The sequence below is a fragment of the Mycteria americana genome, chromosome 2, assembly GCF_035582795.1.
Source record: "Mycteria americana isolate JAX WOST 10 ecotype Jacksonville Zoo and Gardens chromosome 2, USCA_MyAme_1.0, whole genome shotgun sequence".
In the NCBI taxonomy this organism is placed as follows: domain Eukaryota; kingdom Metazoa; phylum Chordata; class Aves; order Ciconiiformes; family Ciconiidae; genus Mycteria; species Mycteria americana.
In genome coordinates this window covers 117918920-117934483 of record NC_134366.1, presented here as the reverse complement: position 1 = coordinate 117934483, position 15564 = coordinate 117918920, and the positions used below count along the sequence as shown (strand labels likewise).

Genomic DNA, 15564 nt, shown 5'->3' with positions numbered 1-15564 from the left:
GCAGTCCCAGAAGCTTTTCCAAAACAGATGCATACTGTTTTGCAACTTTTCAGCACAGCCTGAATTATCAATGATACGGCCGTGCAAAGATTGCCTGGTTTCAGAGACCAGGGCTTTGCACCAGCATGCTCCCTGGAAGAGGTGGGTTAGCTTCCACATCTCTCTCTTCCCTATCTGCAGGTGATTTTAGGGATGATACCTTAGTGCTTAGCCTTATTCTGTCTACCTCCCAGTGGTGTCATTCATGACCCAGTTGATGATTATTTCAGGGAAAAGACTATGACAGCTAAACAACTACAGGTTTGATATTTTTTTGTATGCAAACATAACTGTTTGTAATTCAGTATCCAAGGTGAAGTCAAGTAGCTGAAAGGCCATGCTCCTTTCCTGAAGTAGCTGAAAGGCCATGTTCCAGTGTATGTCAAAAAGACAAACTTTGGATTCCCCACTCTCATATTCACTGCCCACCAAATGGATTATCTGGGACGGCTTTCCAGTTTCTCACATTGAGCACTTAAAATTGCTGAAGGCAGGCAAACAGTGAACAGTTTTTACATCCAACATGGTGATAATGTGCCTGTTGTTTTAACACTTTCTGATGATTAAATAGCCATGCAAGTACGCGCTCATCACAGAACACCATTACTCCAGTCAGACTGTTTTGCAAAGCTCTTTTTACTACGTGGATTAGTGTAAAGCTACAAACCCATGCTACATAGGCTACAGTTAGAAAAATACTTTTACTTCCATAATAAATTACTTATTATGCAATTACAGGATCCCTGTGGATGCTGATTAAATCAAATAAACTTCTTCATTCAAGGAGTATAGAGCATTTGTGAAGCCATAAACATGTGTTTCCATGACCTTTGCTCTGCAGAGCAGGGCCCCAGGACTTTTTATAAACAAACTAAATGCAGTTTAGGTTTTTCAGCAATCACATGGAAGTCCCGGGAGTATTTATTGTACAACATTTTTTTAAACTGCCAAATTGAGACAGAGAACAGGCAAAGAAACAGTACAGCCTCTGTGGCAGCTATGGCAGCTACTATTGTGGCCAGGGCCAGAATGTCCATTAGCTACTTCGAGGGCTGCTTTATTAACATCCAACTTTTAAATGTTTCATCTGGTACAGTATAAACACTACTGCGCAAAGATATCCTCTAGTCCCAGAGATGTATTTACTAACAGGAAGCCTTAACTCCAAACCCATTCTTGCTTCAGAACACTCCTTGCTTTGTACCTACATTTAATGGTATTGTGTCTGAAAACACAAATTCGCTCATTTATTGACTTTTTGATTCTAGAGAGGACATAAATGAAACTCTTCAAAAATTCAAATAGCAACAAACTCTAACGAACCAGAACTGTTACAACTAAGGATATACAAGTCTCAGAATGGACACAACTCCAGTCCCTGTAAATGCAGGATTATCGGGACCTCTCAAGCGTGCACTGCTAAGCTCACAAGAATAAGTTGTCATGAGAGTTCAGGTGCTTCCTCCTTCCAGTTGGCTCCTAAATGCTGTACAAATAGCCTCTTTTGCAGTATTTTGACACTTCCTCCCAGCCAGAACCAGGAAACAAATAGAGAGGAGTGCAAAAATGAAAAATAAGTCTGAGAAAAACACAGAGTTACGTGAAGTTCACCAACTGTTTTTAACATGTTGCTTCTAGAATTTTTAACAAAGGTTAAATGGATCCTGCTGTGTCAGCTCAATTTATCAATTTATCTGTGTATTATGTGGGCATTTAAAAAAGTTATAGAGATGCAGTGATGAGCCTCATTATCAAACTTAATGTCGAGATGACACTTCGTATTTTCCAAGGGTCTGGATTGCAGGTGGCAGAAATGCAACCTGCCATTAGATTGCGTGGCAGCACTGCCATGCTCCCAAGGCAACCTGCTTGTCGTGTGGTTATGCTCTGCAAAGCACCTCTGTGAAGGAGAGCCTGAAACAAACTCCTGAGGAGCAGTGCATGAGTTCACTGATTTAAACACGTTCTTGTTGCCTCTGAATTGCCAGAGGGGCTGCAGGGCTCACCCCAGCACCCAGCCGCCTCCCAGAGCCTGCTCCTTCCTGGGACTCCCCATAGCAGCCTCACCCAAACAGCTACAGGTACGCAGGTTCAGCATGAGGGCAGAGTTGTACACTGCGGCAGACCCTGCTGTTTATTGCTGGCGATACCAGAGAAGTGCTTTCAAGATCTAGATTAGCTTGAAGGTGTCTGGTTTGGCTTGCAGAAAAGATAAGTGCGCCCACTTCGTCAGGAGACAAAAGCGAGCAAGCCACAATGCAGACCCCATAGTCTGACCTCCTTCTGGCAATTTTAATCAAGCTCCGCAGGAATCGCTCTAGCTGTAGCACCCCAGAGCTCAGCACAGACTCCCTTGCTCCTGATAGCCACACCAGTTTACATGAGGAGGGCTGGGTTGTCTTCATGCTGCCCTGGGGTTTGCATGCCCTGAGGCACCCACTCATGGCCCCCTGCTGACGCTGTTGCTGTAAAACCAGGATTCTCTCTTTGGCAAAGAATGAAGAAATCACTTCCTATAACTATTTATTCGCCTTTAATTAGAGATCATATTTTTATCCCATACCTGTGATAGAGTACCACAGACACAATTTATTAGACTTCTTTAATAAGTCTGTTCAAGCCATTACTATGTCCAAATTTCTGGAATTTCTTTTAATTTTAAAAACCTTAATGCTTACATTGAAGACTTGGGTTTAGGAATCATCTGAGACAAGCTATTTGATTCAACCACATTAGTGCCAGCAGAACTATAGAAATAGACTCTCTCTCTCCTATCACATTGTTTTATTTCAATTTCCTCCATAGTGCCTAAGCTGGTGCATTCAATCTAGACAAACAAATCATAACATGACTGAGTTCCTATTTTCAAGCTTGCTCAAAAAGCTCCCCCCCCAAAAAAAAAAAGATCTTTAACCTTTATTTTTAGAAATGAGATAGTTACAGGAGTAGGAAGAATTCATTACCTACCTGCCTTTAGGAGCAGCACGCACCGTAAAAATGCATATAGAAAAATTAATCAAAATAACACAATATTCCTCAGACAGACCCAGCTGTGAGTACAAAAGCTGGAAAAGAAATTTAACTGCTACTTGTTTTACCATCAAAGGAACTGCAAGCCCTTAATGGGATACAAATGACTGTAGTTTTAACCTGCAGTCAATACTAAACCACGTTAAGGTAATCACTTATTGAATTTCCAATTTTGCAAGAAATTGAAGAACTCCACAGTTCTTCTGAAAGTGTCAGCATGTGAGGAGTGGATTTCCTTGCTTCTTCTGACATAGAATAGATACAAAAACTTCTACACCAACAATTCCCACGTCATTTTACTTGAGCTCTACAGAAATGGGGCTGCCTAGCAAAAGCATCTTCTTTAAGGTCATCTTGCATGAGATACATGTGGTGCTCAAAGGAAGCTCAGGTGGGTCTGCAGAAAGCCAAAGGGGAACACCACTCCACACATGCACAAGGGGGTGCACATGGAGGGAGGGCTGCAGACTGCAAGCCGGGACAGAAAAATAAAACCACTCTCAGAGCTCAGCGCTCTGTAATACTCGCAGGCACTGGGTGACTTAGGGGAAGACCCTGCTAAATGAGCTGAACTCATCAAGTGTGAGACAATTGCAATGAACATTTTGATAGGTGTGAAATTAATGAGATAGAGGCATTTTGGAATTTAAACGGCATTCTAAAATTTATACTACACAACTGAACCACTGAAAAGAAAAATCCTAAATTAACTTTAAGTCCTACAGACCTTAATGAAAAATGTTATAATTGACAGATCTAAGGTCTACTAAAGATTGGGTTAAATGCCTACACAGTATTAGATAAATTCATCAGGGATGTATGTGTGTTTCAGTGTGTTTGCAGTGTTTGATAGTAATGAATGACATACACTTCCACAGTAAAATCTCCTGTGGGAAAGAGCCATTCATTACAAAAAAGGATCAGCTATTTACCCGAAGCACATAGGGACAGAGGCATTTAGCGATTCAGAGGGAATGAAAAATAAAAAATGAATAAGACAAGCACAGTTCTGAAGCAGGATAACAGGAAGGCAACTCATTAAATCCTGTATACAATAGATATTGTACTGAGAGGGCCAAAGATTATTTCACTTCCCACTGTACCTACTGCACCTGAGCAAACACCAAGTGATTTCAGCAAAAGACATACTTGGCTAACATGGAAATACAGTTTCACATCTTGACTTCAAAAAGCTGTCAGGCATATAAGCCAAATGCAAAAGAGAGGGGAACTCACAGGCAGAGTTCGGTGGTTTGGCCAGAGATGATTAAACGCGTTTTTTTAGTGAAAAGGAAATAGGAAGACTTGGGTTATGACTACAAGGCACAATTCAGTACAAACTCTAAAGGAGCTACTGCAGGTATGTGAAGCAGCACAGCACCCATATGGAGTAATTCCTGGACCAAGAAATACATACATTGTACCATTATTCATCTTGCTAAGAAGCACGATAAATAGCCCAACTGGAGTGCTGTGGTTATTTGCAGTATTGCCTCAGCTCATACAGAAGTGGCTTGGGTACTTCTCCAGTATCACCCTGAAGAGCCACAGATTACTGGGATGAACAGGAGAATGGGAAATCTAATCTACAAGAGGATCCAAAATTACTTGACTTCTTTTGTCTTGCAGAACAGACTTTGAATACATATGGGTTTTCCCTCCCAAAATATCAGAGAAATAAATGCTAGGGAAGGAAACAGTATATTCAATCAAAAGAGCTGAAGAACTAAAAGGGTTATAATGCAGTTATGAATACATGTAATCTAAATGAGAGGTTTTCTAACTACCAGAAAAGCAAAATTACAGAACAGGGTCCTGTCAGGACAGTGGGATAAAGAAAACTTGCCCTGTTTTCAAGATGGTGCTTCTTACCTTCCAGAGGGAATTGGGTGATACAGCTGCCTGCAGCAGCAGCAGACTGAATTCTGTGACCCAAGAGATTCCTTCTTGTACTGTGTTATTCATAACTCAGGCTGTCCGAAGGCAGTAATATTCCAGTATTTTGATCTCCTGGTTATCACCTTTGTATCTCAAAATTTGGAATTGAAGACTCTGAGACGAGCAAACCAGTAAGCCCAGTGAAGAGCTGCCACAAGAATTTCATCATACATCTGCCATGTTTCTAAGCAAAACAGGACAGGTGCATGCTAAAGTTTCATGCTGAACAGGTTAACAGCACTTGGTAATACATAATGTATTGCACTATGTAACATTATGTAGCTGAGGCACTGCTGTAGTATAATTAAATATTTGTGTTAAGACTTATCCAAAGACATGTGCATCAAACCAAGAAGCTAATGTAACTTGTAAACTTTTGACCCTTGTTAAGATGAGATGCATTAGAATTGTTACTCAGGGAGGCAGCTGGGTAAGGTCTGGCAAACTTCACCTCCACAAGCATTGCAAGCAAAGCGATAAGGGAGCCTCACCTACTCTCTTTGAACCATAGAAATAAGGTACTAAATCCTACTTACACCATGTTCAAAGCACACTAAGACCAACTCGGTTTGGACCAGTTCTCCAGAGGTCAAAAACAAAGAAATATTTATAACCAGTTAGAAAAGGTAAGCAAATGCTGTGCTAAATAGAGATGCCAATGGAAAGAAAAAAGAAGAGGAAAAAAAGAGGTGTCATCAAGAAGCTAAAAGAAGCCAAGAAGTTCCAACCCTCTCTAAGAAGTTCTTTTTCCCTCTTTATCACCTGTAGTATTTTCCACAATAGTTTCCACAATAGCCATCATTTGCTACCTCTGAAGAGAAGCAAACATTGAAGGAGCAGAAATTGCATATGGGAAGATGTTTAGAGAAGTCAGAGCCAGCGGGTCCCACGTCAGTGAGAGCTAATGAAGCCAGGTGAATGTTTGATACTGGTAAAAGAAAATTAAATGAAGATAAACACAAAACAATAAATAATCTCAGGAAGAATATACCCATTCAAGGCTTTAAGAAAAATGGGATGGCCATCTAGACAGGGTCACAGGCACCACTGTAAACAGCTCAAAGGAGATCTCCACATCTGAAGGCAAGAAAATTGGAACAGTGTTAGCAGCTACAAGGACTGGGACAGCCAATCTTTCTCGGAGCTGTGCTCTAAGCTGAACTAATTATCCATATTTTACCACCTAGCATTGCCCAGGTAGGTGATACACTAGTAGAATCGCCCAACCCAACAATCTCTGAATCTAACAACAAATGTCATAATACTGTCATTCAAATCAACAATAAGACCTTGCCTGAAATGCTGAGGCATTGATATTCTCTGTAGCTCAAGAGAACATTGCAGAACTATAGTTGGTTCAGAAAAAAATAATGGAAACAGAAGAAATGGAAAAAAGAACAGGGATTGCTTATCTTTAAAAGGACAAATATGCAAGATAATAAATACATTTGATTTCCCTTACACCATCTCGCTCTGTTTTATAACATGTAATACAAGGGACCTTCCATAAAATTAAAGGGTGTTAAATTTAAAATAAAATGAGAGAGCACTTATTAAATTGTGGAAGTCCTTGCTTCATGATGCCACCGAAGCCAAGAAATTAATGAGGTTTTAAAAGGGTCTGGATAATTATATGTTTAACAAGATTATTCAGAGTAGCTATAATTAACAACAACATTTTTTGGAAAGGATTTGAAACCACATGTTTTAGGATTAAAGCCAGTCTCTCACTAGGAGAGATCAGGATAAACTGTAATGTTGGAGATGGGGAAAAAGGGTATTCCCTTACTTCCTTATTGTCCTTATCCAGCAGGTACCAGCTACTTTTAGGATGAGGATACTCATCTAAATAGGCAATTTGTAGACTAAGAAGTCCTTGGACAAGGCACAAGATGTGTGTAGCTCTCAGAGCCTATCTAATCTGTCCTGTATGTTTTGCAGGCACACTTGGAGGCCAGAACCAAAAGAAAGCTCTCAATGTACTACGTGCCTGACATAGACATAGGACAAACAGCCCTGTCACTGTTTAGAAAGACAAAGCTAGGAAGCTGAGCGTTATGCCTATTTGCTTATTATGCCTATTATGTTCCTATTTGCCAAGGGACACAGAAGCCGAGAGACAGATGAAGTAATAGGCTCAAGGTCACAAACCAAGTTTGTGGCCAAAGTGAGAACCATGCTGGTCCTCCTGACTCCAGTCCACTATCTTGACTCCAAGTCAAGCTCTCCTCACATTTTTCCCAAACTTTAGTTTATTTTAAAACAATTTCCTCTTTTTTTCTTTTTTTTCCTTTTTAAGATCCCAAACAAATCTCTGCCTTCCGCAGAAAAGAGGAGGGGTGGAGGCTCTGGGATCAAGCTTGCCTCAGATTATGGGACAAAGTACAGACCCAGTGGTCCCATTTGCTTTCTAGAAAAGCGTGGATGAGAAACAAGCTTGAATGTGCAAGGCAGCAAGTGCCGTGGGAGGAAGTTGCATTGAAGACTACAATTGCATATTTCAATTAAGATCAACACCTCTTCTGAAGTTTAGGTTGTTCAGTCTCAGAAGGATTTTCCTCCCCCTCACTGTCACTTACAATATCAGGCAATTCGTCCACAGTCTCAAGAAAAAGCTACTTCCTTTCTAATACGTATCAGACCGAATATATACTGTATCTGCATTTTGGCATATAAACCACCATCTGCACCAAATCAAAAATGCCGTACTTTCAGCTGCAGCTGGGAGTTAACTGTTCTTTCTTATTTTCTTCCACCTTTTACACCTTGTGACTGGCATTGTGCTTTTCGGCATTTGCAATCCGGGCCTGTCTCCAGCTGAATTCACCTGCTTTAAATTTTCTGAGCCCTAATAAAAAAGGCCTGCAGACACGTTTGCTCCAAGTGTGCAACCATTTAGGGGTGGTAATGAGTTGGACTGCAGCCTGGTATCTGGCAGACCTTCCTACTTCATGACTCACTGTTAATTAAAACCACACTCTTTGCTTATTCCTGGGATAGCGTTACTTACAAATAATTGAGAGTCTCTCACTGCCTTACAGCCTCCTCCCCCAGTTCTGTTCTGTACAATACACTTTTCTGATGGAGATCTGTTCCCCTTAAAGTTGGATGCAGTATAATGAAGAAGGACATCCATTTTTCAATGAATCCTTGTTGTCCTTAATTTGGATTCTGATACTTTTTCTTATTTTGAACGGCATCTCAATCCACGGGCAATCTGATCCATTGTACTCTACAGCTGGTTTCTGGAGGCTACTGCCATGACAAAGTACAGCACAAAATTGAGTATCACGAACTGCTACTCAACTCCAGGCATTTTTTCAGCATGCCCATATAACAACTGAAATGTGACGGATTCACACAGAGCTTTGAAAAGGTCACTTTTGGAAGTATTAAAACAATTATTTAACAGGTTTTCTTATACATAAATTTTGGAAGGAGTAGATAGATTAACCTTACTTTTTTTTGATTAAGCCTATTTCCATAGTATTTCCCCCAAAGCAAAGAGGTCTGAGAATCACTCAATGTAAGTAATTTAATGAAAAAACGTAAAGCTGCAAGACAAACTCTCTGCTTTTGCCTGGAAGTCACAGTGCTGATTTCTTGATTTATAGAGCCACCTGTGGCTAGGCATCTAGCAATCTGAAAAGTCACCTCTCTTATGGCTCTGTTGAGCCTGTTCCAGTCGGCTGATGCATTCTTAACAAAATCTCGTACCACGAATCTCTGATGACTGGTGGCAGGGACTTTCAGCAAAAGCTCTTCAACTGTGGAATTGGCTACGGGGCTGGTCTAACAAAGCCAGGAGTATTTCCCTTGGAGGCACAGTACCAAGCTCAACACTTCTCCTGAGGCGTTTGTTTGTAAGGCAGTATTGCTGCAACTCATTTTGCATTTTCTAATTGAATGGAGTTACAGCATCAGTAGAGAGCCGCACCAACATGCAGGCACAGGCATCAGTCAGCTAATGCAGAATTCAAAGAACTGATCGCTTCCTTACTTTTCCCTTTTCCAGTGGACTCTACCAAGGAAGAAATGAAAATTATCATGTGAAACCCACAGTCTGGACTCATTTTAGATCATGCCAATATTCTCCCAAATTCAGACACTCAGCTGCATGCTCTGCATATGCATTAGGTTCCTTACAGTCAGTCCTGCCAAATACATATTCCTAGCAGATTCAGCTGCTTCTGTAGCCTCCTCCTAACTAGCAGAAATGATTCCAGGATGTTATGTGCAGACACCTACAAAGAGAAAGCTGACGCTGGAAAAATATGTTTAATAGGTATTTAATTTTCCACTCTCCATTTCACTCCATCTTTAAAAAACAAGCAGGTTAGTCTCATGCAAATTCATCATTTTAGCTGTGAAGATCACAATTCCTTAAAGCATTGGGGTTCACCTCACATGACAGTAACTATTATCCCTTTTTAAAAAAAAATTTCCTGTGAGTTTTGGGTGTCACTAAATCTAAACACAGCTGCTGAGTTCACTAGATAATCTATAATGCATACCATTTACAGAACATAAATAATATTTGCTGGGCTTTGATGTGAAGAAGTAAAATATATTTACACAGATTTCCATTTGTCCAGTATCAATATTTCTTTACAGCCAAAATTTTCTCTTTCTTCTCCCCCACACTCTTCCTTTGTGGAATATTCTGGCCCATTTAGTTGCATTGGTGGATTGCCTTGAGGTAGCCAGTCTAGGACCAACCCAATTTAAAGCTACACCCTGTGCTTCAAAGAAGTCTCTTAGAGACCACTTTAGTAAAATGCAACTCTTTTAGGAGAGACGGGCTGAACACGCCAATTAGCCACACTTCTTAATACTTCAAACGTCTGCCCTTATGGGTATAGCCCCAGATTCTAGCCTGCTGCTAAATCCATTTTGCACAGCTCCAACGATAAAGCAGATTTAAAGCTGATAAAACCGGCTTCCAGAAGACACATCGAAACCTTGCATTCGCTCATCAGACCGAGGCCTATGTATCCTCCAATGTGTAGTTAAAAGCTGCAGTCCTCAGGCAAGCCTCAGCTGCCAGGCGAGCCCGTAAGAATTACAAGCAACTGAGTATAAAGCACAGTCCCGATACTGATCTCTCATCTGGTAGAAACTCGACCAGCTTCTGGCAATACCACAATCCAGACAACATGGCAACACGCAGAGAGGCTTTTTCCCTCTCTATAGTGGCACCAAAATGGGCAGCTGATCCCCCTAAACACTTTGCCCACTTTGAAGTGCAATTTCTGTTTGAAATTACCAAGTTGCAACTGTCTTCCCTAAAAACAGAGTTTTGAGAGTAAAGAAAAAAACGTTCCACCCATACGTAAAACGACAGAAAATGAGACCCAAGGCACACTAGACAGTCTGATAAAAAACATGTTACGATTAGTAGTAGGAATTTCTCTGCACCCTGGGCTAAATTCCCACTGCGGCTTTTTATATTATAAAATTGTTCCCCTCTTTCTGCGGATTTTTCTGCATTCGGTATCTCTGCTGTTCTTCTTCCCACTAGTAAAATACACATCAACACTTCCAGCTAAGCCATTCCCCAAAATTATCCTCAAGCTCACTCCGTATGACCACAGTTTTAGATAACTACTTCCATGAACGTAACACACAGTCTCTCTTCCCTTCTCCTAAGAGTCATTTCTGATAATCACTCAGATGCTGCTGTTATTCTTGGATAACAAGGTTGGAAATATGGATGCTATCGAAGAAACTGAGCAATGTATGTCGCAAAACAACCTTGTCAGACTTAACCAGCAGCTCTGGCGAAGGAACTTGTGATTGACTGTCATGATCATTTCTTAACTCAAAACGATTTGAAAAATTCAGCAGCATATCTACCACTCTTCATGTTCTGCTTCGTTTTCTCAAGATAAGAACAACTGTAGCTTTTCCACTTTAAAAACAATTGTTTAGTTTCCTGAAAGTAAGTTCACTTCTTAACATACCCCATGCTCATGAAACCATTTCAGAATACATCTCAGACAGGAATGCCAAGGCTCACTATTAGCTAAAAGCCGTACAGATAGAAATGTGTATTTGATACCATTTCCTCATTTTCAAATTGCATGTTGCACTGTGCTGCATCCTCGGTTACTGGCTTCTGAAACATGTTGCGGCAGATGAGCCATATTGTCAGACTAGCAATGAACATCCCAATATCTGGTACAAATAGTCTGATCACGTTGCCAGCATCTGCTCCTTTCACACTGTATGGGATGGAAAAAAAACAAAAAAACAAAGAAACATTTGTTACTTCTAATGACATTTTCAACTGGAACAGAAATTTAGCTCAAGGCAAAGAAAAAACCCCAGTAATAAGAAAGCTTCACAATACGGGAAATATGAAGATGATCAAGGAACTCTAGACAGACAGATATTTTTGCTCTCCAGAAGTACAGAATAAGTGATTATTCACTGGGAGTTCACATACTCATATTTTAGTGATACTTAGAATTTTGATTAACCCAATTCTGAATCCCTTTTGTGGAGAGCAACACAGGAACGACCTTCACATTCAACAAGAAAGATTTCAGCTGAGTTCCTAGAAGATCTATGCGTATAAATCACAATCCCTTTACTGGCATTCTTTGCAAAGCATCCAGCTCCACCAAGGAGGTCAAGCAAGACAAGATAGCATTCGTGTCACCCCTAAGCGTGCCCTAATCATTCTTGGCACACAGAGGAATAACCAGAAAGCCTGTAATATTTTAATATGTTTTATTATGTTAACTGTTAATACGTTTTATTCAACCAGACCTCTTAAATGCCTTTTTGGGTATTTAAGTACTAATATTTAAGTACAAATATTTAAATGCTAATTAAAGTGTTAGGTCCCCGCCAAGAAAACCTTTCTTCTCCTCTGAAAGATTTGTAAGACTGGATGAATTTTATGTAGAAAAAAAATTGCACTGCTTCATTGCACAGATTTAATTGTTTAGGCTGGGAAATATGACTTTATGGGTTTGGATGTGGTGTCTGAATTTGGTTCACTGTTAAAATGGAGAGCTTGGATTCAGATTTAGTGGCACAATGAACAGTCTATTAAGCTGCTGCATAGACTTACTGAACTTTTAACTATTAATGAGAGGATATAATCTTAATTATTTGAAAGTTTACAGCATATACCTGCCAAACTTGAAGTTAACACATTTTAAATATGCAGCTCTGATTTTAATTCTAATTTAATGTTTTATAGGGCTTTATGTCTATAATCAGTTCTGAGGACAGGTGAGGCATCTGTATACTCTTTGGGCATAGGTGAGTGTGCTAGACTAGCTCTTCATAGCCTGGTACAAAACTGGTAGGAAAACTTGATAGGTTGTCTTGTAGATGCAAAAGAAGAGATCACCTCTGGCCTTTCTTTATCGTAACACCAGCAGTTTGAAGCCTAAAAAAAGCTATTTGTGAAGGAGTTACCTGCAACTGCTGCGATTAACTGCACATCTAGAGTATCTAAAAAGTCTCTAATGTGATTACGATACGGCCACTGTCAGGAATCTTGTTGGCCTGTGCGTATGTCCAAGATCAAGTCCTACACTTCCATCCCTGCTGCTGACCCAGCTTTCCCACTGCTCTGTATCTTGCAAAATAACATGCCCAAAGTGGGAACAAGGTAAGTGAGCAAAAAGCTAGCTTTAATGTTTGTTTCAACAGGTACAAAGGAGTGTGTCACGGGAAGCAGTGAGCAATGTGCAGGTCTGTGGGATACTGCCCTGTAGCACAATCATGAAATGGACCCAGAAGTACTACTGAATTGGTTCAAAATAGGAGAGGGAAAATTCAAGCTCTAGTTCTTCCCATGCTCGGGCACAGACACAGAATAAACCAACAAGGTGCTGCCTAAGGAAAACAACTTAAGACTTGAAATTGCAGCTTCTTGTAAAAGGAAAAGAAAGAAATTGCAATCACGCAACCAGAAAACTTCCTCCTCTGATGCTCTTTGCCGTTATAGATTAACCCTGAATGGTCATGCAGTATACGGCAGCTAAGTAGCTTGAAAATGTTTTGCTAATGGCTTCGAGTTGTACTGAAGCAGAGAAAAAAATTAAGTCATTGAGAGGCTTGTAAAAGAGTTAGATGGCAAAGTCCTTGCTGGATTGCTTGCATGTTTCTTGTGCCGCTGCTTCAAGCAAAGCATGCCGTAGAGTCAACTGGCACATGACAGCATAGCCGATCTGCTTAACGTTACAGAAAAGACAGGTTTGACGTGTGGCAGTTCATTTTGCAGTACCGTAGCTCTTACTGTCACCGAAGATTAGCTACTCAAGGCACTGAGTCTGCACTTTCTCCTTTGGCAGAAAGCAGTAAAAAGTACACGTTTAGTGAACCTAATTCCCCACAACAGTGTACCCAGGATTCACAATAACAATAATGAATTAGTTTCACTCATCCTGATCGTTATGCCGAAACCTGCCTATTAAAGTGGTTTTACTAAATAAGTGGCAACAAAATCTGAATTCTTGATTCTGAAAGTATCACTCAGGCATTTTTTAGAAAGAGTTGAAAAAAACCTGAATCCGGTATTAGTTAATATAAGAACAGTATAAATTTGCTAGTCTCATATTGAAAAATGGATCAGATTACTTCTGTGTAATACTTCTGTAAGTGAGCTTTTTCTGTACACAGGTATGGAGTCCCATCTAAAATCAGTTTTGCATCACTTCTCAACTTAAAGCACAAGTCCATCAGATTCAGCCGCTCACACACGAACAAATTAAAAGGTGGTAGCCTTCAAATACCAGCACTTCTTAGTCACACCAGGTTCTCCTTCCTCACATTGTACTCCCGTGGAGCCACGCTGGGTCTTCCTTCGCGTATCCCACTCCCCAGAACAAGGGGAGACCCCTGCGGGAGCACTGCCTCTGTCGCGGCTCACATTTCTTTCCACTAACCCAAACCAAGTGCTTCTGATCTTTCAAAATAAATCATTTAGCATGTTGTTGTGAAAGATGTAATGTACAGTTCAGGCTAGCAATAGAGAGCCTGAACAGTGATACGTAACCACAGAGCAGGGAAAAATTCTGCGCATGAATAGTTTATTCACCAAAACTGGTCACAAATGTATGCTGTCCCCATCTCCCCATGAAAAGGAAAACAAATTGACCTCAGTGTGATAATTAAAAAGGAAACAAAAGATCACTTGAAAATAGAGAAATGCATATTCTTCTGTAAAGCAGAATAATAAACTGCTTCATTCGACCCCAAGCAATTTGCTCCCCAGTTTTTCACAGCAACAGCTAAAACAAAAATCAGTTATTCCCACTTGTTATCCCTGGCAGTACAAAAAAGAATGGTAAATACTGCAATCATTCCACAAACATTTCTCACTTTATTTGCGCATTCACACATGGTATATTTTGCATTTGATAACAGTCTATGCATTGTGCTCTTTGCTCCAAAAGAGGTTCTCTAACGACAAAGTTAAAACAGAAGCACAGGAAACCTATTCAGGAGATCTCCTGGAGAAACAGCTTTTTTTAATCCTGCAAGAATCACAGCGTACAATGAATTGGTCATAGCCCTTGATCTACAACTAGTACAGCATCATTTATTCACCTAAACTAAATAATTTACCTAAAGGGCAACTGTAATTGTAACAGATACCGCTGACTGAAGCTTATAACTCAGCCAGAAACATGTTCTGAAATGTAATTACAGTAAACAGCAGCTTTAGAATTATTTTCCCCCTCTTTTGTTCTTTCTTACAGGATGCAGAAATAAACAGGACACCACCCCCACCCCCCTCCCCCCCAAAAAAAGGGGGGGGGGGGTTGAACTGTTTTTCTACCTTCCCTTGACAAAGTAAATTACATTGCACACATTTTTTAACACAAGGGACTACTACAGTTAGGGTTGCAAGAGTTCCTCTGTAACAAAAATACATTTTGTGGGACAAAAGGGATTTTATGACTTTTGCATCAATATGTGAAACTGTGTTATCATATCAACAGACCCCTAATACAGCAGTTTCCTCATCAGTCAATCTGTGTTCCCCTGTTGTTTTCAGCTGGATACTTTAAATTTAAACTACTTTAGAAAGAGATCATCTTAATTTTCTCTGTTTATACAGAATTTTTCCAGGACTGTGTGACCCTGGTCCATTTCTGAAGTTCATTGGTGCTAAGGAAATTACTAGGCAAAATTTCCCAGTTTATCTGCATTGAGAATAGAGTTAACTGTGGTCACACAGGTTAAAACTGCTCTCTGACTTCAGGTACACTCCCTAGCAGTCAAATAAAAAACAAATGCCTTGAAGAAGCGAAGTCAGCATAATTTAAATATTACATTCTTGCTTGGTGCTCTAGAAATCAGTATTTGAGTTTTCTGAAAATAAAATTTTCATTTTTTTCCTTTCTAGAATAACCATTTCTCACAAATTAGAATCGCAAATTCATCTTCAAAAACAAAAAATGAATCATAAATTCGTCTTCTACTGAATGCACAAAGCTTTGGTGAACAGTGAAGTATTAATACTGCCTTACCTGGCCTGATTTCATTTCTTTAGAATGGCAGACACATTACCTTCCTTTTTATTTCAGG

At 40.1% G+C, this 15564-nt stretch overlaps 1 protein-coding gene across 1 annotated transcript in view; it reads right to left on the bottom strand.

Moving 5' to 3' along the window:
• Positions 1–15564, bottom strand: part of PIEZO2 (piezo type mechanosensitive ion channel component 2) — a 321451-nt gene that overhangs the window by 134008 nt on the left and 171879 nt on the right. The window contains exon 5 of the mRNA XM_075494355.1: positions 11069–11231. Within this exon, the coding sequence (XP_075350470.1) occupies positions 11069–11231 (163 nt within the window). The remainder of the gene's footprint in view (positions 1–11068; positions 11232–15564) is intronic.